This window comes from Dendropsophus ebraccatus, chromosome 15 (genome assembly GCF_027789765.1).
Source record: "Dendropsophus ebraccatus isolate aDenEbr1 chromosome 15, aDenEbr1.pat, whole genome shotgun sequence".
Classification (NCBI taxonomy): Eukaryota; Metazoa; Chordata; class Amphibia; order Anura; family Hylidae; genus Dendropsophus; species Dendropsophus ebraccatus.
Window position 1 is genome coordinate 18,010,234 of NC_091468.1, and position 27,369 is coordinate 18,037,602.

At 41.7% G+C, this 27,369-nt stretch overlaps 1 protein-coding gene across 7 annotated transcripts in view; it reads right to left on the reverse strand.

The window, feature by feature from the left end:
• Positions 1-27,369, reverse strand: part of THADA (THADA armadillo repeat containing) — a 480,068-nt gene that overhangs the window by 398,378 nt on the left and 54,321 nt on the right. For 5 of the 7 annotated variants that reach the window (XM_069954790.1, XM_069954788.1, XM_069954791.1 and 2 more), the window contains exon 21: positions 19,451-19,608. In XM_069954790.1, the coding sequence (XP_069810891.1) occupies positions 19,451-19,608 (158 nt within the window). Of the gene's footprint in view, positions 1-19,450; positions 19,609-27,369 lie in introns of those variants that run through there. The other 2 variants (XM_069954795.1, XM_069954794.1) reach the window with 2 other exon arrangements.

Sequence of the window (27,369 nt, forward strand, 5' to 3'; positions counted from 1 at the left end):
TGCTGTATGTCCTGCAAGAAGCGGTTCCAGTCTGGAGAGCAGGAGAGATTTTCTATGGGGTTGTACTACAGCTCTGGACAGTTCCTTACACGGACAGAAGTGGCAGCAGAGAGCACTGTGACAGACTGGAAAGAATACATCACTTCCTGCAGGACATACAGCAGCTGATAAATATCTCCACTCTTCCATTACTTAACAGAAGTAAAAACAAATCTCTGGTACCAGCTGATTTGAAAGACAAATGTTTTTGGTGAACAACCCCTTTAACCCGACACCCTTTATTTCTGAAGCAAATAAAACTATACAAGGAAGACTACGACATCAGAAGTCCCCTTGTGAGCCACATTCTAGAATGAGCACTGCTGAGCGCTTCTCTCCTTGGTCTCTGTCCTCTTGACTGAGATGGTGTCTAAGCGCTCAGACTCTCAGGCTGTGACTGATCAAAACTAGTCTTGAGCGAGCACTTTTTTAGTGCTCAACTGCTTGACTTGAGTAATGAACCCCATTGAAATAAATTGGAGGCTCAAGCATTAAATCAGGTGCCCCCTGCTTAGAAGGGAGAGTGTCTGGTTAAGCCATAAAATTTTTTCACTCTAATTTTTTTATATTTCTTCCCTTGAAGGGATGTCTAAGAAAAGGTATAGAAAAAAAATTTGAATGAAAAAAAAAATGCAATAGGTTACTGCAAGACACATTAGAACTATAGCAAGTAATACCGCTTGTTACAGGCTGCTTCCTGCACATGCTCGGTAACAAGCAGCAATATTATGCATATGCATAGTGGGCGGGACAGGAGGGGCAGGCCAAGGGGGGTGCTCCGGGCCGACGGGCAACGCCCAGAACGCTCATAAACGGAGGATTAGCATATCTGAAATTATCAAAAAGGGCCACTATACCGAAGACAGAGAAATAAGATTAAAGGAGAAGTGTGGCAAAAAATTTTATTGACGTATTGTATTGCCCCCCAAAAGTTATACAAATCACCAATATACACTTATTACGGTAAATGCTTATAAAGTGCTTTTTTCCCTGCACTTACTACTGCATCAAGGCTTCATTTCCTGGATAACATGGTGATGTCACTTCCTGGATAACATGAATGTAGACAAACAAAAAAATGAACAAAGAGGGGCGCTTATGGTGTAGTAAGTTGAGTAGATTGGTGTCTATTCACAATAGGCAAGGCAACTCACCTTCTGGTGTTGTGCGAACAATAGGCACAACACTAGTAGAGCTTGTAGTTGTTGTGGAATCCGCAGCCTGGCACCCGGCGTATGGAGGACAGATCCGTCACGATACCGTCACTCCCAAAACATAGAGAAGAAGACTGAAAGCAAAACTGGGATAGCCTTGGCGCTGGACATGGACAATACTCTCCGATTCTTGTAAAATACTTTATTTTGAGCAACGCGTTTCGGCGGCGTGCTGCCGCCTTTATCAAGCTCCTATCATATTGATAACCATGATCCTTTTTTATACAGGTAGTTTCCCCTAAACACCGCCCCAAACGGGGGCGGGGAAAAAGTCCGGTTTCCCTTGCAACAAAATGATCATTACAAAGGCTTAAACGTATAGAATTCATAGCTTCTCAGACCTACAGACAGATATAAACAAATTTACAGTGTCTACTTTCAGTGTCTACTCGGAGCTGTCTTGCGGGTCCGACTTTGTGATCTATCTCCTCGAGTGTCGGTGTGGACTCCAGTATGTTGGGAGGACTTCACAGACACTGAGGAAGAGACTCACTGGTCACCGGTTCAATACGAACTCACGCTTCTTGAAACATAGTGTTTCTAGACATCTGTGTGAAGCACACCAAGGTGATTTTAGGAATGTCACGATAATGCCTATAGAACAGATTCAAATTAGTGACAAAAACAGATATAAGTCCCTCAATAGGAGAGAAGCCTACTGGATTTTTAAATTTAAAACTTTAGTACCAGATGGCCTAAATGAAGCAATAGAATTGGGTATCTGAGCCATTGTTTTTATTACATTTTTCATGATTATTATATTTTTTATGATTATTTCTTTTATGAGATTTACTTTTTAGGATTGTAACGTTTTAATGCTGTAATGTTATAATATTTTATAGTATTTATTGCACTTATGATGTTTATTATCCACAGTATTTATTGTACTTATGATGTTTGTTACCTATCATTGAGGTATTGGTCGGATTTATACATTGTCTATTTCTGTAGACTTACCTTTGGTAGGTGTAGATATGCTCCTCTTCCTCTTTCTTCTTTTTTCTTTTCTCCTTTTTCTTCTTTTCTCTCTTTCCTCCTTTCTGCTGTTTCTGATGTTGTCCCGTTCGGGTGCCTGTCGGGTTCGATCCTGTGGGCGGCTGGCTCTGGACGCTGTCGGGCGGCGCCTATCGACGCAGTCCACGGGTGAGTCGACTCAGAGTGCGATTTGGCCGGAGAATGGTGAGTAGACGAGCAGACGAGCCTAGCGCACGATGGGTTAACAACCCGGTGACGCGTCCTCTGACGTCGGCGGACGTGACGTCGCGGCATGTAGCGGCTCACATTGATCACTGGCGTCCGGTTACCCAGGGCTACCTTTGGAGTTTGTAAGTCCACTAAATTTGTTTATATCTGTCTGTAGGTCTGAGAAGCTATGAATTCTATACGTTTAAGCCTTTGTAATGATCATTTTGTTGCAAGGGAAACCGGACTTTTTCCCCGCCCCCGTTTGGGGCGGTGTTTAGGGGAAACTACCTGTATAAAAAAGGATCATGGTTATCAATATGATAGGAGCTTGATAAAGGCGGCAGCACGCCGCCGAAACGCGTTGCTCAAAATAAAGTATTTTACAAGAATCGGAGAGTATTGTCCATGTCCAGCGCCAAGGCTATCCCAGTTTTGCTTTCAGTCTTCTTCCTGGATAACATGGTGATGTCACTTCCTGGATAACATTGTGATGTCACAACCCGACTCCCAGAGCTGTGCGGGCTGTGGCTGCTGGAGAGTATGATGGCAGAGGGATGCTCAGTGTCCCTCCAGTGCCCTGTGTCCCTCAGTGTCCCCTTGCCATCATCCTCTCCAGCAGCCCGCACAGCTCTGGGAGTCGGGTCGTGACATCACCATTTTATCCAGGAAGTGACATCACCATGTTATCCAGGAAGTGAAGCCTTGATGCAGTAGTAAGTGCAGGGAAAAAAACACTTTATGGGTGCCTTCACACCTACCGTATCGCAGGAGAAAATCATCTGCGGATCCGCGGCAGATTTAACTAAATGAATGAACACAGCATTAAAAACGCACTGTCAAATCCGCTGCGGATTTTCTGCTGCGATACGTTAGGTGTGAAGGCACCCTATAAGCATTTCCCATAATAAGTATATATTGGTGATTTGTATAACTTTTGGGGGCAATAAAATACTTTAATAAAAATTTAGCCGGACTTCTCCTTTAACAGCAGTGTGATCCTAAGGTAAACAGCGGCTGGGAGATACCAGGTTCATTGGCCCAAATCTGCTCATAGTGCCGCTTTAAACAGTACCCCCGGCATGCTCAATCAACACTAAGCAAAACTTTTTATGTCTCAAAAACTCACGTCAGACCACTATATCCCCGGCAAGACAGGATGCATCCAAATGAACATTTTACTAAGGATCAATTCTTCTTCACTTTACTTTGTGGACTTAAAGGGGTCCTCTTGACCTGTAAAACAATGATTTTGATATGATGCTACCCTAGCGGAGAACATAAACATCCTATTCTTACCTTCCGGTGCTCCCCCGCGATGTCCTCCTACGGCATCTCTGGGTCCCCTGAATGATCCCACCTCCACTTCAGAGATGGACTGGTCTTGGTAGTGACATTGTGCAGGAAAGAACGCAGCCGGTGTCAGGCTTAGCGGGCTGTCCCTGCTGAGACGAGTCTGTGTCAGAAGTGGAGGTGAGCAATAGGTGTGTGTTCAGTGGGGGGGGACCTGGAGGAAAAGCAGGTGGTCACCAGGGAAGCGTGGTATGGTAGGAATAGGATGTTGGTTAGGTTCTTTACCAGGGAAAAAACATATCAATTTTATTTATTTTTTTACAGGGCCAGAGAATCCCTTCATTACATAACATAACGTTACAAAAAGCCAGAGATCATTTAGTTTCCTGTCATTATTCAACCAGTACCATAAATCCTCACAACGCCTTACACGCTGTACGTATACATACAGTAAAAAAAAACACGAAACAAAAAGAGAATGTAAATCATCTGAGAAAGAGAACGCAAAGGAGAAGTGGCTGTAAAGGTAAGAAGAGGTCACCTTATGAAATCTCGATAAAATGTGAGGGCAGAACTGGTACTCCCATGTACCTGGAGGTAGAACCTAGCAAACAGTTCTGGCTGAAGACGCAAGACGCTGTATAGACCATAGCTGCCAATTAGGAATTTTTTCAAAACTGCTGGGGAGGGGGTGGGTGAAAAAAAAACAAAAAACCTGCACTTACCTCCCCGATCCCAGCGTTGGTGTCCGCTGTGCTCTGCTCCGGTCCACCAGCCCCCAGGCACTTCCTGGTCTGAGTGGTGACCTGATGTATCAGGCCCACTCAGCGGCAGAGGCGAGACACCGCTACAGCAGCTGAGTAGCAGAGCGGGCCTGGAACTTCACGTACTAAGCCCCATCTTAAGACAAGGAAGCGACTGGGGACCAGGGGATCGAAGCAGAGTACAGTGGACAGCCAACAAGAAAAATCGACTTTATGCGGGATGGGGGGGGGCCTACTTACCTGTCCCCATTCCCTCTCTGTGCTGCATTACCACTCACAGACCCACTTTCACCTGAATCTCCTGCTCCTGCAATGTTGTGATCCAGGAGATGGATTGTCTGTTCAGGCAGTCAGTGACAGGGGCAGAACACTGCTGCAATCACTGACTGGCTGAGCAGGTAATCCATCAGCCGGGTAAGGTTTCTCCGGGGTTGCGACGACAAGGGAACCCAGGAGAAAATGAGTTCTTTCAATGGTCAACGAGTCTGTGATGAGGTGCTAAGAGGGAGCAGGACAGGTAAGTAGAGCTTCCTTAAAATGGTCCCCCCTCTGCCCCTGCCTGCAGCCAATTTATCCTTTTGGACAGAGTTCCTCTTTAAAAAAAACAAAAAAAAACTAAATGTAAACAGATTTTTCACTCAAAATGAAGCAGAAATTGTATCTCCATATCATAGATGTCGGCAATCTGAAATAAACATGTAACACAAGTGAAAGGATAGTTTGGGGACAAGGCCAAAAAATCATGTCATGTTTTTGTGTTTCTTTTGTTCCGTCTAAGCAGCAGGATCGATTGCACAATGAACACTCAAATGGACCACAACGGCTTATAGCATGGTCCAACAATGACAAAATCTGTAACAGAGGCTCCACTAGTAAACACTTGGTTTAGCTTGTTATCACCTATCCATAGTTCAGCAGTCCAAAGAATGTGGCTGCCTCACAAAGAATGAATAAAGCATAGGCCATCAAGGCAATTTAGATGGCTAAGTGGGCTTGAAACGTCACGTTAGACCAGGAAGCAACTGGGGACCAGATTCTGGAGAAGCCCAATGCAGGAACAAGCGCTAGAACCGGGTAAGTAAGTGGATGTCGTTTGTTTTTTTTTGTTTTTTTTTCATCCACCCCATCCAGCCTTTAAAGGATTTTCTGTCCAAAACAGATAAATTTGCTATCCACAGGATAAGTCATCAGTCAACGATCAGCGGGATGCCTACACCCAGTACCTTGCCGATCAGGTGTTCAGTGTTCGCACTATACAGAGAACAGGGCCAGAAGCAGTTGGCTCACAGTTCATCAGTCTGTTTTGCCTGAAAAAAAAAAAAACCTTAAAAGGATTGTCCAGCGAAAAAAAAAATTCTTTCAAATAAACTGGTTTCAGAAAGTTATATAGATTTGTAATTTACTTCTACTTAAAAATCTCAAGTCTTCCCATACTTATGAGCTGCTGTATGTCCTGCAGGAAATGTTGTTCTCTTTTCAGTATGACACAGTGCTCTCTGCTGTCCGAGAGAGGAACTGTCCAGAGCAGTATCAAATCCACATAGAAAACCTCTCCTGCTCTGGACAGTTCCTGTTGCGGACAGAGATGTTAGTAGAGAGCAGTTTGTCAGACTGAAAAGAATACAACACTTCCTGCAGGACATACAGCAGCTGATAAGTACTGAAAGACTTGAGATTTTTAAATAGAAGTAAAAATTACAAATCTATATAAATTTCTGAAAACCAGTTGATTTGAAAGAAAAAGATTTTCGCTGGAGTCCCCCTTTAATGAACAATACTTGACAATTCCTATGGCATGTATATTGAGCCAGGAAGCACATGTTAGCTCCTCAAAGCTGTGTTATGTCCTGCTGCATCAGTCCACTCGGAGGTCATTCACAGACCCAGTCACAAAAACTTTTAAGCGTCTAGAATCTTTTTTTTTTTTTTAAACAATATTGCGAAACCTACGGGGTATCAGACGCTGCTCAGATTACAATGAAGAACATTATACAAATATTTCTGGAAATCGGTGACTGTCAGCGCTACTATGGATCCAAGACAAACTGCAAAAACAGGATTTATAAAGGGAAAAATATATTTTTCAGACATAATAAACTATGCGACAGGGATGTGTGGGAAAGTAAACTTGTGTTTATAAGTCCTAATAAGCAGTACAGGATGACCTTAACAGCAAAAAAACACAAATTATAAGCAAAGAAACCCAGCTGCGTTCTCACATTGGCTCCAGCTTTAGGCCTCATACATATGGACGTATTGTACCTATATTTAACTGTTTATAATACCCGAACCTCAAGGTTGTACTATACAAAACTTCTTGGTAATATCTCCTGGGCTGATAAAGATGTGTCACTATGCCCACAGTGCATATTACATTCATACCACCCGGACACATACCATTTTACTGAAAAGAACTTGCCTTGGTGATTCACTTGGGCTGTTTATATCAATGGAGTGCTCATAGGACTGGCCACCAATATCACATCACTGGGGGTCTGATCCCCGGCAGCCCTGCCGATCAGCTGATTGAAGGGGCCTGCGGTGCTCATGCAGACAATTCTGAAACAATGCTTGTATATGAGCTCCAATAACAGGTAAATCTATCATATCATATATAGGAAACTAAAACCTATTAAATTGACGGTCATTAAAAAAAATTGATGTTAGGGTATAATGTCAATTCTTTGGGCGGATGGCATAGAATGGAGTCTATGAGACAGACAAAGAGTCAGTCAGGACTATAGATGAGCGCAACTGAAGGAGTCGGATCTTTAAGCGTTTGATTACTAGTGGTTGAAGAAGTTGGATGCAGCCATAGGGATCCTGGTAAAACATAAATACAAAGGATACAAACTGTATCCATGTTTTCCAGGACCTAGGGCTACATCCAACTTCTTCAACCACCAATATTTAAATGCCGAACGAACAGACACTAGTTGTGTCTTCATCTCTAGTCAGGATCAGTCCCTAGATAGAACCAGGAGACGTGCACGCTAGGTGAAGTTTCTTTCAGTTTCTAAACCACATGACCAAGATAGAGTCATAATGGAAACCTATGGACCATCTCAGCTGTGTACAAGGATAGCAGGAAGAGATTCGCATAGCAGTGTACTTTTCTCCTAACTCTTTACAGTGATCAGACGGGATCAGATTATATTCAAAACTTTTGACCTATCTCTAGGAGACAGCTAAACGGTGAAACTCCCGAGAATCACCCACCTCCCACCAATATGAGAATGCTGGCATAACCTAAAGACAGGACAACGATATTAAAAGTCCCAGAAAAACTTTTTATCATGAAGCCATATCGCGTCCATATAAAAACCAGCCAGTCTTGGATGACTGTTCATATATGGGTCTTGGACAAGTTCCTTTTAGTGCTGAATATCTTTAAGGGATCTTGCCAGCAGATTTCCCCCTAGTTTTTTTTTTCCTGTTAGCTGAATTGACAAGTCTCTACCTAGAAGCAAACAGAGAGAGACCTGTCAATCAAATCAAGCTGAATGAAAGTCAAACAAAATCCATCTGGCTGATACTTTGCTGAGACAAATCATTGTAAGGGTGGGTTCACGCTGAGGAATTCTCGCGGATTTTCAGGTGGATCACGCGTCAAAATGCGCGCGGAATCCGCACAGAATTCCGCCTGTAAAGAATGAACATTGTGAATGTACATTGGCTTTAATGGGCTCAAATTCCGCTCCTATTCTGTCAGAGCTGAATAGGTGAGGAATTTCAAGCAGAAAACTTTCCTCTACAATTCCCCGAGAATTCCTCAGTGTGAACCCACCCTAAGGAAGGAACCTATTGGTACATCAGACTGTCCATGGCTACAGCAGCATCTAAAGGTGGGCATACTCCTTTAATAACTTCTCACCCACCTTCTACATACACATTTGGCATGGCCAAATGTTTCCGTATTCTCTATAGGGAGGGGTAGGTAACACACAGCCAAACAGCTCTGGTGGTGGCTTATCTCTCAGGAGAGCCCCATGCACTTTATACTGACACCCAAAACCACTGTGACTGATGGGTTCAGACGACGAAAGTGTATGGTGACCACAACTCTTCTAAAAAGTTTAATTCCAATCAACCCGTCCTTCCGGATCTCCCTTCTACTTTGACAATACTGGTTTAGGGTCTACTGTGTGTCTACAGTGGGCAAAAAGACCGGTTTACAGTCAAGTTCTGAATTAGCGAAGCCACTGTATTTCATCACCCCGATCCCCCCCAACGTTCAATGGAGACCCCTCACAACTTACACCCATAAAAAATTTTTACAGATGTCTTGGCTACCAGACTGGGATTTGCCAATCCCAAAAGAGCATTACTAAAAATGGAGTGCTTATATATACACACGCCAAGACAAACATCTACATATGTATTCCATATACACACACACTTGAATTTCCTGAAGCGATATAAAATATTATAACTTTTAGTTCTGGTGCTTGTAGGCGGTCAAACGCTGTGATAATACTGGCACAATGGGTCAATCCATTTAATATTATAGTCTACTATAACGTTTTCAGAGAATCGTACAGTCGGCGTGTCAAAAATCAGCTTGGTTTGAGCCAGGCGCATACTTAAGCTTCCATTTTAGAATAAATATTTTTATTAAAATAAAGGCTGAATGAAGGCATTACTTCACGGCGCAACCAAACCATCAAAGACCACTATCCAGCTCTGCCCCCTGGGAAAATTCCTTTATTTTATCCTGGATTTCAGCCTTTGTATTTCAAACATTGCAAAGTATATTACCTCACAGGCCTGCGCCGGGGCCAAAGACGTTCTTTATTTCCAATGGGCTGCAGAGACTCGCCTCTTTTATGTGAGATTTATGTGAGCATTAGGTAATCTTACCGTTTCGCTCTGAGCAAATATTTGCATTTGTCAAGTTTAAAGAACGGCTAAAGGTGCAGTGCGCTTTCATAGACTGAGTAAATGTTGCTCTTAATTTAAGGTGCAGTTCCACTTCTGACAATTGGTTCGTACAAATTCAACTTTGTTTCCTCACGTTCTACTCGAGAGATGTGCTACATAGAGGTCAACGCTGAGGTGCCAATCACTGACTTGAATTAACATGTAGGGAACATTGTGTCTTGATAAACCAATGGCCGGGGGGTGGAGAAAATAGAGAATAATCCTTACCTGGTCTGACAGATAAAGAGTCAAGAGGTAAAGTAGAATTTTCTTCACATTGGACAATCCCAACTGGTTAGAAAAAACCCTTGATGATAAAATGATCGCAATGATCAGCTGTAATCTGTGGAGAGAGCCTGGTAGAATGTGTTCATATTTCCAGCAGTGCCACCTCAGGAGAAATGGAGAATTACACTGTGTCCTTTCAAATCAATAGGTTGTCTATAGAGATGAGCGCAACTGGAGTAAGCTCGAGTCTGAATGTTTGGCATTTGATTACCGGTGACTAAAGAAGTTGGAGCAGCCCTAGGGAGTCCTGGAACACAAGGATACAACCATAAGCGTGTTAAAGGTTCACTCAGCTCTACTCCCTAACTACTGGACAGAGGACCCCCCTATCTATTAAAGAGGGTCTGTGGTCTTTCCTGACCTGACTTTTTTTTATTCCCAATGAAATAACTTTCCCTTCTAGCTCTATGTTGTGTTGTTCCTCTATTATTGCCAGAAATCTTTGACTTAATGGTCAATTGGGTATTACCAGCTGGGGGTGTGGTCTCCACGCTGATTGGATGGTGTCAGGGTATGGAAAAGCTCACCAATTGATACTACCCAGTTGGCTGATAATTCATACATGTCTCGTAAGAATAAAAGATGAATGGTACAACACAGAGCAATAAGATGTTCTAGAATTATCTCATGGGTATAAAATATTTACTAATGTCAGAGGAGGCCAAAGGCAATCTTTATTAGGGAACAAGAATACATTTTTAAACTGGACAACCCCTTGAATAAGTAAAAAAAAAAAAAACTTCCCTAAAAGTTGACCTTTGATGTCTAACCATGTGGTGGGAAGAGTCCACAGCAAGCTACTTCTTTAAAAGGCATGTACTACCTAGATTTACCTACATTTTCTTTTACTGAAGCATGTTATTTTGTGCAGTCTGTTTCTATTTTCTGACTGTAATTTTTTTTTATTATTTCACTTTTTGTACATTGTTATGGGGGCCGCCATACTGCCTGTGCTGATTTTAACAGCATTTAGTGACAAGATTTACAGCAAGCCTCATGGACACGTACGACAATAGACAGAGTCTGTTCCCTTGAGATAAATGTGAAACATAACTGAGCGCGCTCTGTGACCTGTTAAGAGGTCATTCCACAAGGAGCTACTATTATCTCCTCTATCTACTGGTGCCACGTTGCTGTACATATCACTTTACAGCAGCCTCCTCTTATCACAACAGAAAGAACAGGAATTTTCCTCTTAGCCCCAGTGGTGAGAATAGAAACTGCAGGATCTCTGGATTATTTTATAATATAGATAGAAAAATGAAAAAAAATACACCAAAAAACTTAAAAAATGTGGTTTTTTTTTTAAATTTAAATAGGTAATTTTCTCATGACATTCGCTTTAAGGACACACTTCAGTCGAAGTTTCACTTTTCACAAGTTATTATGGACTGTTGAACTATATTTAGATCTGACATTTTATCTAGTAGATGGAAAATGAAGTTGATGATGTCATGGCTAATAAAAAGGAGAAGACAAAGCCATCTCTACGAGCTGTGCCGATGCCTATTATCTAGTGGAGGGGGGGGGGGGGGAGAGTCATGTGACATCAGTCATCTCTGTCTCTTTATACTATAGAGACCATAAAGACCAGGCAAAAGTATCATCTGACACAATTTGCAGCTTTGGATCCATATATTTTTAACATGTAGTTTTATGTGATTGACAATGAAAAACTTTTTTTTTTTTTTTTTAAATGTTTACAGCAATGCAGGACACATGTATTCATGTTTTCCAGGACTCCCTCCCTAGGGCCGCATCCAACTTCTCCAGCCACCGGTATTTAATTATTTGAATAAAAATTTACTAATTTTGTAGATTTTTTTTGTTGTCCTGCATATTTTGGTGTTTGGTGGAGATATTTATATGAGGGTGCACATGGACACTATATTGAGAGGCATTTTATTGGTAACAGTCTGGAAATAGAACTTAGTAACTAGTAGACTAAATAGGTCTATAACGTGAATGGGCCTGCTGCACTATGCAATGGTATATCATTTTGCTGATATATTGGCAACTTACAACCCGAAAGTGGCCTCAACCCAACCAAAAGAAGCCAAAGCAGGTGCCTGAAATGTCATACGCCTGAGATGGAACTAATACTTTAAAGTGTCACTGTCAGTACAAGAAACTTTGCCATGTCATAAAGACATGTCAAAAGTTTTGATCGGTCCGGGTCTGATTGCTCAGACCCGTACCAATCGGGAGAATGAGAAGGGAGAAGACCACGCTGCAGCATGTCCACTCTTCGCCCTGAGTTAGAAAAAAAAAAAAGAGTTGGAAATATAATGGAGCTCTAAGGAGCCGGACTGTGTTGTTGTTTTTTTCAAGAGAAAACGCTCAATAATTTTTGGCCCCATTAGACCTCCTGCGAATGAGACCCATGCTCACAAAATACAATGATCTCTCTGTGCCGATATTTGATCTTTTCTTTGTTCAAAAAAAGAGACCAAACACTTATGCGTTCTCACAGACATGGCTTCGTACTGACTGACAGCCATTCCTGAGCGTGCACAGAGAAGGACAAGCCTTCACTACGCATGTGTACAGCTGCTGTGTGTCCACATTTAGTAGCAAAGAATTCAGGAGGTGCTTGTATTGTGTGGTCAGCTCTCCTTTTACACAGCACCAAAACCTCTGCAACCAAACAAGGGCATACCTGATAATATAATTAGTAAAAGTTAATAATATAAGTAGCGTAAGTAAAATGCCCTCAGTTGATAAACAACCTGCATGATGAACCGGTGTCTTTCCTTGCGTGAGTGCCTCTTTAAATCCGATGATAAAAAAAACAAAAAACTTTTTTTATTGACCAACAAACAATATCAGCAGAAATGAGTAGGATGTTGCTTATTTTGTACAGAAATAGTGAACATTACAATAGGGACAATCCCATTGCAATCTGCAGAACATCCAGACTAAAATTCCAATGTCAGTTTTCGATTTGCCATCACACCCGACCACTATGTTCGCCAATATCATCAGTCAGTGAAGTCTCGGAAGTGTGTCATACACTTTATACTGATTCAACTGGTAGGTTAGGCCGACATAAGTATAAAGCTTATGGAGGAGACCTTCTCTGTTCTCTGAGATGCCGCTATCTGGCTGAGGTTTACACCTTACCATAGAGAACACAAACTTTTGGTCAAACTTTCAGGTGTATGAAGACGACGGGAAAGATAACTATCGGCCGAACCATTATTGAAGATGTATGTCCACCTTTGGGATTAATGTATTGGGCTCTAACCACTGACTATAACACTTTTACAACCCAAATGTTACTTAGAACTTGGTTGGTAATTACCGATCTATAGTGGGGAAAAAGTTAGTAAAAGACATGAGATAAACCTCCTAGGACTTGTAATGGCAGCCATATTAGCTGTAAACCAGAAACCATAAAAAACCAGAAAAAAAGATCTCACCATGAAATAAAAACTAAAAAGAAGACGTCAATGCATAAAATGCCAATCATTGGTCAATAAAAAAAATTAGGCAAAGATTGTGTATTCCTCAAAAATAGCTTGTTTGGAGAATATTATTTTGCTTTTTTTTCGTAGTAAGACATCCTCGGCGACTTCATAATACGGGGGCGGAGGGGGTGGAGAGCTGGATGCAAACCTCCAAATGTGTGTGATTTCAAAATAGTGCAATAAATCAGCGTGACCGAGACTAATGAACAATAAACAAAGCCATACTCAGTCCTCCAAGCCCTATGAAGCAGACACAGCTCAGTGCAAACACACAGCTGGCGAACACATGAAGAACATGCAACAGTTACCAATGCACAAAGACACCAGCATGAATCTGCTTTTGCAGCACACGTTCTCCCGACACCTTGAATAGAACATATTCTCATTTTCAGCTCTAACGATGGTTTTAAACCATTTTCCCCATCGACATTCCCCAGTTTCCCCCCTCTCTTAGAAAATGTTGGTTGGTTAAAACCAGATGGAAGGGGAAGGTCAAGAATTGAAAACAGAAAGCTAATAAATCCTTGATATTTCCAAATGAAATGCTTGTGGTAAGCTAATTTCTTGTAAACACTGCACTTATGTCGGCTGAACAGTCCCAGATGGCGTTTCTAGCTTTCATAGTTCACAGATCTGAAATGTTGCTTCGAGAAAAATAGAAGAAAGAACTCGAGAGAAACAAAAAGATATTCGGTCATTAAAGCATAGCAATAAAACAAAAGAAAGACAAAAGGGGGAGAATTATGAACACGGCGCCCCTGGCGTACACCAACAATATGCCCTGCTCTCCAGATGGGCAGGCGGGCGGGCAGGAAGAGGGAAGCAATGCGGGAAGGAGGCGTGGCCTCCTCCTGTGCCCGATTTAATAAGTCTTACGTCTAGAAAGAGGCGTAAAGCAGACAATGATCTACACCTGTTCTGAACAGGTGTAGATTTTTGTGCAATGCCAGTTCCAGGCAAATGGTCGACCGGCTGTACTAAGAGGCGTGCACCTCTTAATAAATCCAGCTGGGAAAAAAGTGGCAAGCTTTATTTAAGAACGGCATAGGAAGTACACTAGTCTTGACAAATGTCCCCAATCAGTGAAAAGCGGATAGTACCATTATAGACACCTATTGCACATACATAGGATATGGCATGAAATTTTCATTGGCGCTGGGGTCCACAACAATCTCCAGAAGACCCACCTACCCGTTGGTAAAATGGGCATTCTATGGACGGAAGCGAATAGATGGTGGGCAAAATGGCTATACTTTTCTATAGGGGATACAGAAACATCTGTTTCCTATAAGGGCTTATTCCCCCTTCCAATATTCTACGGATGCTACAGACAGGGAAGCCATGTATTAGAGTCTTTACCCACCAGGCATGATGTATCAATATCATGCCAGGAGAGGCAGAAGTATTTGAATCTTCGCGGCACAGGGTTTCCCCATCTATGTGACGTGGAAATAAGCCCTAACAGCTATGAAAAAGGAGCGAGAACATTCAAGCAAGGAATGAATAGAGAATACTTGCCATATGCCGGTGTACTTAGCTGTATCCATCAGGGGGCTCCACTGCCCATAGGACGCCACGTTTAGGAAAGAAAATGCTACTGCACAGTGAATATGCTTTACCGGAATGGACTGTTCCATCTAGCAAAGAAAGGGGACCTCACTGTGAAGACAGGTACTAATCCCTGTAGATATACATAAATGTCTATGATGGCATAACCCCTTTTAAAGGAGTTATCTCCTGTCCCTCTAGAACTAGCTGATCAGTGGGGATCTAACCGATGGAACCCCCCATTCTGATCACAACAATGGAACAATTGTTACTAGAGTGAATAAAGCAGCAGCATGTGTTGATCACTGCTGCATGCTGGACTTTGTTATGTTCAGAAGTCCCATAGACAGTGACTGGAACAGTGGCTGAGCATGCACGCAGCAACTCCATTCACTCGGGGGGCAAAGGACCTCCTCAGGATAAATGGGATCCCAGCAGTCGGACTCTCACCAATAAGTTCATTAATACGGTGGCAAAATTATATATATGTCTAGGAGTGAGGGAGGAAACCCACACAAACATGGGTAGAACATAGAGACCCCTTGCAGATTTTTTCCTTGGTGGGATGTGAACCCTGGACCTCAGTACTGCAAGGGACTCTTCCCCAACAGTTGAATGTTGGATTTAAAGAGGATAGTCCCCACTTCCCTGCTCTCCAGTTAGAATGCCTCGTTAAAATGGGCACATGACCAAGATGGACTCCCAATGTAAGTCTATGGTCCTTAGCCATGCTTTTTCCCAACTTATTCTAACGGGTTGGGGTCTGGCATATTTTGAGTTATCTCTAAGGAGATCACCTCAAATTAAGGTAAGTCCAGCAGTACTAATAGATGTAAATTCAATATGGTCCAATGGTAGAGGGGTAGATGGTGGATGAACGCTGGGGAAGCCCACAATGCCATCAAAACATAAAGTAGAGAAAGTCCAACAGCAGCCGTAGAGCATATTTACAAGCGTTATTGGCATAATCCAGTACAATAAATGCAACATTTTGACCCTTCATGGGTCTTTGTTTAGCATGTGGGGTCGAAACGTTGCATTTATTGTACTGGATTATGCTATTAACACCTGTGAATATGCTCTATGGATGTTATTAGACTTTCTCCACTTTATATATCTCGAAGAGATGTCAAAAGTTTTTTTGTTTTTTCTTCTTTTAAGTGAAAGCTACACTTTAAGCCTTTCTGCAGACGTACATGCTATCTAGTTACTTTCTTGTAAGATTGGCAACGTACTAGTTATTGGTAGAGGTGACACAGCCGTCCATTTATTGGGACTGTTAAAGGAGCATAGATATTTATTGGTTTTGATGGAAGAATAACGGTTCATCAGTGAAAGTCATCGGTTACAAGGCTCAAACTCATCATTTATTGTCTGTGACTGACGGCACAAGACATTGGGTTATTACAGTAATTGGAACCACACTACCCATCACTACTTGTTAAGACAGCCTTGTGGAGTTGTTAAGCAGATCTGGCCCTTCTGGGGTGTAGGCACGGCGCTCATGTGTTTCAAACTTACAAAATTTGCTGTCTCCTAACTTTTGGGCACGGCCCCAGACGTTTCTGTAAATGGATCCAAGCCTGCGTTTAAGCTATAATCTTCATTAAAGTCAAATTCCACATTCCAAACATAAAAGTTTGACGATGGAGAATATGTATATATACATTTATATGCATAAAATGACTTTGTACTGTATATGCAATGTCGAAAATATGCAGTCAGTGAAAGTTAATAGCACCAATAATTATGCAAAAGACTTGCAAACTAAATACTTCAAAAGGAAATAAAAAAAAAATGTAAGAAAAGTCCGGGTCCGGTTACAAATGCTACAGCTTTCCAGTGATTGCAAATTGGCTTATTAGATTTTTTTTTTTACCCTCCGCCCTGTTATGAGGGTTAGGTTCCCACAAAGCGAGCGGCTTCACTTTGCAGCAGGAATTGCCATCCTGGTAAAGAGGTCTAATAAACCAAGTACACAATTAACCATATGAAGATGGGAAATTGCCAGTTTGCAACAGTATAAAGTGCAGACTACATCAAAACGAAGGTTCAAACTTGAATTTTCTTGTTTCTTAAAGGGAAACCAACGTAAGCTCTGTGCTGTCCAAATCACGAGCAGCAATAAATTTTATTACAGGTATCAATGATCTGTTCTGGTGTTCAAAATAAATTATAATAGGAAGAAAACCCGTCAGCATATTTTTCAAAGTGAAGCTGCTAGTAGGTCATTTGAAGGAGAAGTCCGTCGATTTCTAAAGGCCGGCAGCCAGTAGGGGTAGGGGGGAAATTGATTATAAGTAGCAATTTACCTCTCCCCGTGCCCGCGGTAAGCATTGGGAGTGGAAGCAGGACTCACGTCGGGCTCCAGGATCTCCAGGGTGTCCATGCCACAACCCGGCTTGCTGTCTGTATGTAAATGAATTATCTGGAGTCACTAAGGCGTTACACAGCAGCTCCGAGTTAGGGCCCTATTCCACCGGATGATTATCATTCGCATAATCGTTAACGATTAACGATCTCAAACGACCGCTATTGCGAGAGACCTGAAAACATTCACTCATTTCCATGGAACGATAATCGTTACTTATGATCGTATTTGCGATAGTTTTTTCTTGCTATTTCTTTGCTATTGCGTTCGTATCTCCTGCAAACGACCGAACGAAGTCTTATTCAATGCGAACGATTTGCGAACGTTTTGCGAACGAGCAACGATAAAAATAGGTCCAGGTCTTATAAAGCGATCAATGATTTCTTGTTCGGTCGTTAATCGTTAACTGCATTTCAACCGAACGATTATCGTTTAGATTCGAACGATTTGACGATAATCTGAACGATAATCATTCGGTGGAATAGGGCCCTTCGGTAGTCATCTTTCTGCATTTATTTCTTCTCCTGCTGCAAGCACACCTCCTGCCTGATAATTGACAGCTGATGTCATAGCAGGGATGACTGTCCATCATCAGTCTGGAGGCGTGCTTGCAGCAGGGAAAGAGATGAATGCAGAGAGATGACTCTTAGACTCTAACGTCCCAATAATTTTTGGTACTTCATTTACATACAGCACAGATGGCAAACAAAGTTCAATATCTAAAAATAATCTAATAATTAAAAAAAAAGTATTTTTGCATATGAACAGAATGGGGATTAAATAATACCTGCCACAAAAAAATAACTTGACTAGAGATGAGCGAACCGGGTTCGGGTTCGAGTCCATCCAAACCCGAACGATCGGCATTTGATTAGCGGCGGCTGCTGAACTTAGATAAAGCTTTAACGATGTCTGGAAAACATGGATACAGCCAATGACTATATCCATGTTTTCCACATAGCCTTAGGGCTTTACCCAACTTCAGCAGCCACCGCTAATCAAATGCCGAAAGTTCGGGTTCGGATGGACTCAAGCATGCTCCAGGTTCGCTCATTTCTACTTTTGACACGTTATCATGCTGGGATCAGGATATATAGCTGGGAAGAGGACGTGGCCGCTGGATCCTATCTCCGTCCACTAGACCCATAGACTTCCATTGACAGAATTAGCCCTAATGGAGGTACAGCTGCGGAGTGAATAGCACGGCTGCTGTTGTCTCTACCCAGCTATATCTCCTGATCACAGTGGGTGTGAGAAGTAAGACGCAATGTGCAAAATAACTACTGAAATGTCTCATCTCATCTCATCACCTGTCAATTGTTATTTTTCTTGACAGGTATTCTTTAAATTACCTAAATCTCATCAGCAGTTTGCAGTTGCAAGGTCAGAGTGGACAAGTTGTCAATTGATTTACATACTGCCAAAAAAAAAAAAAAAAAAAAAAACTAAAATATGCCCCAGAATCACCAAAAAAATGACACGTCAGAAGTGTTTACAAGCTTTTTACCCACATGACAATTTATCACCTCTTCACCGGATCGATCGTGTCTGACCCTGTTAAATGGTGATAAGTAGAGATGAGTACAACTCAAGTTTGAATACTGGTGACTGAAATTTAATACAGGGGGAAAACATGGATACAGCCTATGGCCTATGGCTGTAACCATGTTTTCCCGGCAGCATTCAACTTCAGCCACCAGTATTCAAATGTCGAACGATTGGATCGTGCAAACTTGCATTGCACTCATCTCTAGTGGTAAGTTATTATGGTAACATTTCTTTAATGACATACTTAGAAAAAATATTTATTATTTAGGATTACACAAATTAAAAAGTAGGAAAAAAAAAAGTTCAACAAAACTAAAAAAAAAGAACCTATTATAACGTCTAATAAACCTCAGTATAACTACAGCATCAATATATAATATCCCTGGTGATCTGATTCCTTTAATAGTCCTTTAGATGCCCATTTACTCTCACAATAAAGTTCCAGAAAGTTTACGAGCTCCCAACATAAATTCTGCCATAAAATGTAAAACAAATAACCAACGAATGGAGAAGATTATAGCTCTAAATGTATTCCACAAAAAATATTAAATCACGCGAGTAATTCACCGGGGACTATCCGAGCATCGGAGTCGGATTTATATCGGACCTGCTGAATGCGAGACGTTCTCAGTAAGTGCGAGATTTCTGACTGTGCCGAGAAGCCAAATGGAATGGACACAAGTTTAAATAGACCCGGAGAGTAGCCAAAAGACTTAAAGGGGAAGGGAAGGAGTCACAAGACACTGGATACATATATCTTTATATTTGCCAAGAAAAGTTTTTAATATTTTTCAAAACTTTTTGCAATGTTACCTGTTCAACTGTGATGAGACCCTCGGGGGAGGTCAGATCGGTCTGCAGGGGAAGACTTTGGCACAATAGACCCAACAATAAGGAGACTTCCTTCATGCTCCTCCAGCAGCAAACGAGGACCATCTGTGCTGTCACATTACATGATGCGCTATCGTCCCCTTTAAGACAAGAGGGGAAAAAATCACTTATAAATAGACCATATAGATGATGGCAAAATAAAACATAGGGTTAAATAACTAAATTACACACCAAGATTTGTTTGTATATTGGAAATGAGATTTTAACAAACTCTCTTGCTCGTTATAAATATACTTTAGTAACCTATATGTGAACCATAGGTTAAGGTCAATGGTTAGCACTGGTTTGCAGCAGTAAGATCCAACCTAACGCTTCAATGATCTCCGTGTCCTTGCATGTACATATGGTTTACAGCCCTCATTGCAGTATTATGGCTCTATCCGTTCTATAAAATGTACCAATGCGATAGATAGATAGATAGATAGATAGATAGATAGATAGATAGATAGATAGATAGATAGATAGACAATGTGCAATTAGGGAATCCATGTGAGACATTAAATTGTATCTGTAATGACAAAAAAAACAGAAAATATATAGTTAAAAGAGAAGTCCTGGCAGGCAGAGGAGTGCAGGACAGTAACAAACAAAGTATACTTACCCTACCCCGTACCTCCCTATCGCCACTCCCGGGACTCGCTGCTGGCTGCCATTTAGGGTTGGAATCCGGTTGTGTCACTTACCCCCGACTCTTCCAGCTGCAACAGCACGGCTAAGCGATTGCCTGCTCAGCTGGGTACGTGACATTGCAGCAGCTGGAGCTGCAGGAGGCAGGTGGCTGTCGGCTGGACCCGGGAGTGGAGCTATGGGGCATAAGGATGGGCAAGTATACTTTGTTATTTCTTGCTACAACTCCCCCAGCCCCTTTCTGCTTTTTTTTTTCTCATTTCCCAGGACTTCTCCGTTAATGATTTCCTATTTTAATTTTGCTGCTTCAGCTGTCTGTTTATTGCCCCATTGTGCTGCTCATGATTCTGCATTTTATTCTGAGATGGTGGGTGGTCCCTAAAATAAGCTGGTTCACTCAGCTGCTGCAGTGCACAGGGGTGGGTATGGACACTGACCAATCAGCACTCATCTTCACTGGGCCAGTCTGTGCAGAGCGACAACTGACACCAATTCCTGCATTTGGTCTTTTTTTGCTGTTACCACATGGCCTTAGTGATGAAGCCTCGACTGCAGTTTTCCAGTAAGTGAGACACCTAGTAGCTGAATGTATAGTATTGTATTTCATATAGAAAACAGACAAAAACACAATTGAAGTACATTACAAAGATGGAGAATATGATTTAAAAATTATTAGTAATGACAATGCCCATTTAAAGTGCACCTGCCCTTGCAGATACATCATATTTTATGTAATATTTGTAAGATTTGCTGATATCTGATTTATGTCAGAGTCGCTGGAGATTTTTCTGCGAGGATTTCCATAAAGAAAGTCCCTATTAAACAGGTTATCAAGGATTAAAAAAAATGTACGAAAAACAGCACCGCCACCCCTGGCCTAAGGTTTTGTGCAAAATTAGAATTAAAGAGTCAGTGTCTTTTTTTTTTTTGCAGAAATCAATAGTCCAGGCGATTTTAAGAAAAGTTGTAACTGGGTTTATTAGCCAAATATGCCATTATCTGCATTTAAAAAGCCTTTTCCCTTTCCTCTTTTCCATCCACTGCAAAAAATCTGAAAATTGTGACTTGTTGCATGAGTCGCACTCTGTTCCTCTAGAGAGGGGAGGGGAGAGGGGGAAGGAGGGAGTTAGCTGACATTAGAAAGCAGATAACAGAGGATTACAGGCACAGAGCTGGGTGACAGCTGTAATCAGAGCTCAGAGAGGTCAGTGCTAACTGTCAGAGGAGATAAAGGGCGAGGGATTTGTAGATTAATAGCCCTATTCCACGGAATGATTATCGTTCATAAACTTGCTCCAACGACCGCTCTTTAACGATAATCGCTTCGTGGAATTGGTGTAAACGAGCGAACGACAAAGGCAAAATCGTTATACTGTCGTTCAAAATAGTTTTTCAGCATGTCGAAAAAAAGTCGTTAATCTTTGAAAGATAATTCGCTAATCGGTTTGTAAAATTAGAAATCTTTCAGTCGTTTGTAAAAAGGTTTAAAAAAAATTAGGTGTGTTGTATGGTCATGATCACCCCGGCGAACGTTTTAATTGACCATGTAACGACCGCAAAATAATCGTTACACTACATATATCGTTCACTTTATGTGTTATCGTTCGCTAAAAAAAAAAAAAAAAAAAAAACTGTTTAGTGATCGTTAACGAGCGGTCGTTGGAGCGAGTTTATGAACGATAATCGTTCCGTGGAATAGGGCTAAACCTCTTTGTTGCCCTGTTTTGGTCTTTTATTTAGCTCTCTCCATAGGGGAACAATGAAGACAGGGGGGGAGAGCTTCAAACTGCTTTTTCATGATAAAAATGCATTTTTCGGCAAATAAACCCAATGACAAAGTTTCTTAAAATCGCCTGTACTATTGATTTCTGCAAAAAAAAAAATTTCACGACAGTGACATTTTAAGCACTATTTAGTTTAATGGAACTAAACTGAAATATCACACACAACCTGAGGACAGGAGAGGTGCCGTTTTTTTATCTTTTCGTAAGTTTTTTTGGAAGAATGCATTTATGTTTTTTTGCAATCCTAAAAACCCCTTTAACAGAAGCAGAAAAATGGATGAGATCTCGAAAACCTCAACCACACATAAAAAATCTCTGCAAAGTTGATCGGCAGTGTGGATTTTCCCAAGTGATGTCAACTGTGACGTTGAAATCGACAATAAACCCACTGGTGCTGCAGATTTTTCTATAGATATCTGTAACTACAGAACTGACGTATCTGGTTATGTGTGATATACCCTTACATAGATGTTTCCCAATGCCTAATGAGTTATCTGATTTCACGACCATCGCAATATTTACTGATGGAATTTGAATCGATCAGATGTTATTGCCAGGGAGGCTGAATGTAACTGTACATGACTCCTAAAGGCCAAATGTGGTATTACATGTTGTCCTGGCAAATAAATAGGGAGGCCATATAACTCACATCTGATACATGTAAGACTAATATAATGTAAGTTGATGTTAATTTACATCTAGTGTCAACCAATACACATACAAGTATAGCATATTTTAGCTCAGCTACTGTAATACAGATCTAATCTGCCAGGGGAGGAAATCCAACTAAGTTAAGTCTTAAAGGGGTTATCCAGCGTTCGAAAAACATGGTCACTTTCTTCCAGAGACAGCACCACTCTTGTTTCCAGTTCAGATGTGGTTTGCAATTGAAGGGGTACTCCAGTAAAATCCTTGTTTTTTTTTGTTTTTTTTAATCCGGTGTTAAAAAGTTAAACTGATTTGTAAATTACCAGTCTTCCAGTACTTATTAGCTGTTGTATGTCCTGCAGGAAGTGGTGTTTTCTTTCCAGTCTGACACAGTGCTCTCTGCTGCCACCTCTGTCCATGTCAGGAACTGTCCAGAGCAGTAGCAAATCCCAATAGAAAACTTCTACTCTGGACAGTTCCTGACATGGGCAGAGGTGGCAGCAGAGAGCATTGTGTCATACTGGAGAGAATACACCATTTCGTGCAGGACATACAACAGCTGATGGGAATACTTGAGCCTTTTAGAGTCTCAGCACTGGCATCTCTATAGCCAGCAGCACGCTGCTCTGTAATGAACCCTGAAACCACTGTCTACATATGGGTCTCTGTGTTGCCTAGTCATATCGGGAACTTACAGCTGCCTATGGGTGGCACTAGAGAAATTGCAAACTTTTACATTGCCTTCTTGCCATGTCTGCTCTAACAGCAGACATGAAAAGGGGAGCCCCTCCATGAAAGCCCACGTGTCCTTACAGGTATATGGACAAGGGTTGTCTAAGTGGGATCAGAAAATATTGCAAAAAATATACATAAAATACACAGATGTAGCAGAGTTGAATTTATCACCTGGCAAAACTCCTTGCAAAACTTTGCTACCTGCCTGCGTTTCACTTTATAAATCCTATTTATTAAACCTCTATATATGAACTTATGATGAAAAAAATCTTTTTCTTTCCTATTAACTGGTTTGAGAAAGTTAAATAGATTTGTACTTTAATTCTATTTAAAAATCTAAAGTCCTCTAGTACTTATCAGCTGCTGTATGTCCTACAGGAAGTGTGTCCTGCCCTTACACAATGCTCTCTGCTGCCACCTGTCATGGACAGAGGTGGCAGCAGAGAGCACTGTGCCAGACTGGAAAGAATAAACCATTTCCTGAAGGACATACAGCAGCTAGTAAGTACTGGAGGACTAGAGATTTTTAAATAGAATTAAATTACAAATCTATTTAACTTTCTGAAACCAGATGATTTGAAAGAAAAAGATTTTTGCTGGAGTACCCCTTTAAACCTCCATATAGACAATCACTAAGAATGGAGAATTAGACAATGAAACAATGTGTATTGTTCAGGAGAACTTATGTTTTACTGGTACCCAAAAAGCACAGCCGTGCGTTTCCACCATCCAGCCTGTACCGGTGAACTTCTGACAACTAGAAAACAGAACAGAGGCAAGGACGCCGTTCACAAAGGAGGCAGGCGAACGCTCACTTCACTTCCAGGCAATTACTCTTTATTAAACTAAAAGATCCCATTTTACATTGAACATTGAGCTTCTTTTCCATAATACAGAAATTAAAGCATAAGCTACACAGCTGCCCCCTGACCTTGAGCACAGTATCTGGCGGTGAGGAGTCAACATGTGTGCAGCGCGGCACCACAGCGCCACCAAGTGCTCCTTCACGGAATGACAAAAATTAAACTTGCATTATTTAAAAGAGAGAATTATGGAAAGTGCAAGGACACATTCATGTGGCGGGGCTGGGATTTACAATGCCTGTACATAGAGGTGTGCAATTATTTACATTTATGCAATAGTCTCGTGATTACAGCGAACCATCAGAGCATGGGAAGTGTTATTACAGGGATGTGTAATATCGGGAGCTGCAGGCTTACTGAAAAAGAAAAGGCTATACTGATCTACAGCAAATCTGCAGGTGTGAACATACCCCAATTCTTACATGATTTAGAGAAGCATGCTACCAAATGTTTCTCTTCCCAATCTCCGCAGCAGTTATTCCTATAGACTAAGGGTCCTATTACAATTTTTAACGACTAACGATAGACGATTGCAAACGAGATTGTTTATGGTTAACCTGAAATCGTTCACCATATTACAAAGAACGATAGTCGTTAGTTAAGATTGTTACTATGATCGTTTATGCTGCGTTTATACGGAGCGATCATTCGAATTTTCGCAATAACGATGGCAGTTTACCGATAATCGGCTCGTGTAAACACAGTGAACGATCAAGCGACAAATCGTTCATTTTGATCTTTCAACATGTTTTCATCGTCGTCGGTCGTTCGCTAAAAATTCGCAGATTGCTTCGTGTAAACAGTCTTTCACAAATTTTCCTGATCGGCATAAAAAAACACATTGTTACTTTGAAATCGTTTGAAATCTATTGGGCGAATAATCGCTCCATGTAAACGCAGTATAACTCTTGATACCAGCAAAACAATCGTCAATGTGCAATTACACTGTAGTAAACAAATGCGGTACTTGAGCGAACAAATGTGGAATTACAGCGAACAATTAACAATAATTTTAGGTTTAGATCTAAATCAATGACATACGAACGATTTTTTGATCGTTGCCTGCAATTACAGAGAACGATTGTCATTTAAATTCAAACAATATAACGATTTTTTGCATGATAATCGACCCGTGTAATAGGGCTCTTACACTGAGTGGATGTAATGGTCACCTGGCACACAGCTGGGAGAAGGTGCCTAGAGAGAACTTCAACTGCCCCTTCTACCAATCGGTCATGGTCTGAACACTTTACCTTATCTACAACATCAAAAGTTTTTTTTTTTTTTTTTTTTTTTTAAGTGAGTGAACATTTTTAAAAGGCTGTGTCTACAACATGTCAAAAGTTTTTTTTAAGTGACAGTGCCCATTTAAAGGGATATTCTGACATTTACTGCATTTCCTTAGGACTCCCTATAGGCAGAGTGGGAGGAAACTAAACAGAGTGTTACGGAAACAGCAAGTTCATCCCAACCAGTGCCCTTGGCCTAAATTTTACGAAATACAAAAAGATGAGCATTCAAGTACGTATCAGCAAGAGTATGTTCACACGTTTTTGGTCTTAAAGGGGTTGTCCGGCGATAAAAAATTATTCACAGAATAACACACATTACAAAGTTATACAACTTTGTAATGTATGTTATGTCTGTGAATGGCCCCCTTCCCCGTGTCCCACCACCCCCACCCGTGTACCCCGAAGTGTGGTGCGCTATACATTACCTGTCACGTGCCGACCACGGTCTCCGATCCTCAGCAGTGACGTCTTCTTCGGGAGGCCGGCGGTATCTTCCCGAGTGCCGGCCTCCCTCTGCAGCATCATCCGAAGCTCAGCCGCGATTGGCTGAGCATAACTGTGCTCAGCCAATCGCGGCTGAGCGGCTGATGACGCGGCCACGTCATCAGCTGCTCAGCCGCGATTGGCTGAGCACAGTTATGCTCAGCCAATCGCGGTTGAGCTTCGGATGACGCTGCAGAGGGCGGCCGGCACTCGGGAAGATCCGCCGGTCTCCCGAAGAAGACGTCACTGCTGAGGATCGGAGACCGTGGACGACACGAGATGCGGTGAGTATAATGCACCACACTTCCGGGTCTAGCGTGGGTGGGGGGAAACACGGGGAAGGGGGCCATTCACAGACATAACATACATTACAAAGTTGTATAACTTTGTAATGTGTGTTATTCTGTGAATAATTTTTTATCGCCGGACAACCCCTTTAAAATAATGAACTGTATCGAGCTATATGGCAATAGCGGCCGTTGCTTACACACTGTATAGAGCAACGTCCGTGGAATTCATTGACATGTCAATTATTTCCGGCCACTAGAGTGTGAACAACAGCAGTTGTTTACACAACGTATGGCCATTCTGAGGGCCGTATATAGTTCAAATGTGCCCGCAATCCAAATGAAATTAAATTATGTCCCTGCAGCCGATATTGCAGTATAGTCCGCAGGAACATATCAAACAACGGCTGCTGTTTTTACTAAATGTGAATATAGCCTGGGTCTGTAAATGCCCATCTCTCCCTGTCTGTTGCTCAGTTTACCGTATGTCTTTCTGTCTGTCTCACTATATATCCCACAGTGCATGTCCGTTTATCTCACTTAGTACGTCTCCCAGTCTGTATCTCAGTATATGTCACTCTCATATGTCCGTCTGTGCCTCTATATATCACTCTCACTTAGTATGTGTCTCTCTTAGTATATGTCCGTCTGTCTCTCAATATATGTCCATCTGTGCCTCTGTATCACTCTCTCACTTGGTATATGTCCGTCTGTGCCTCTGAATGTCTCTCTCTCTCACTTGGTATATGTCCCTCTTAGCATATGTCCGTATGTTTCTCTGTATCTCTCTCTCAGTATACAGTGGTACCTTGGTTTAAGAGTAACTTGGTTTAAGAGCGTTTTGGTTTAAGAGCTCACAGTTTTTCAAAATTGTGACTTTGTTTAAGAGTATTGCTTTGGTTTAAGAGCTCCCTGTACTGGGTGGGAGCGCGAGTTGTTGAGGGGCATGGTCTGCATAGCGGGGTCTACAGCACTGTACTCTGACCCAAGAAGTCTCCCTCACCTTCCAAATCATAGCAGATTCACTTCAGGCTGGGGCTTACATCAGGGGACAGGACTGTGGAGGTAATCTCTCCATAGCTGTAACCCCTCTCTCCCTGGACAGAGAGTGCTGCTATACTG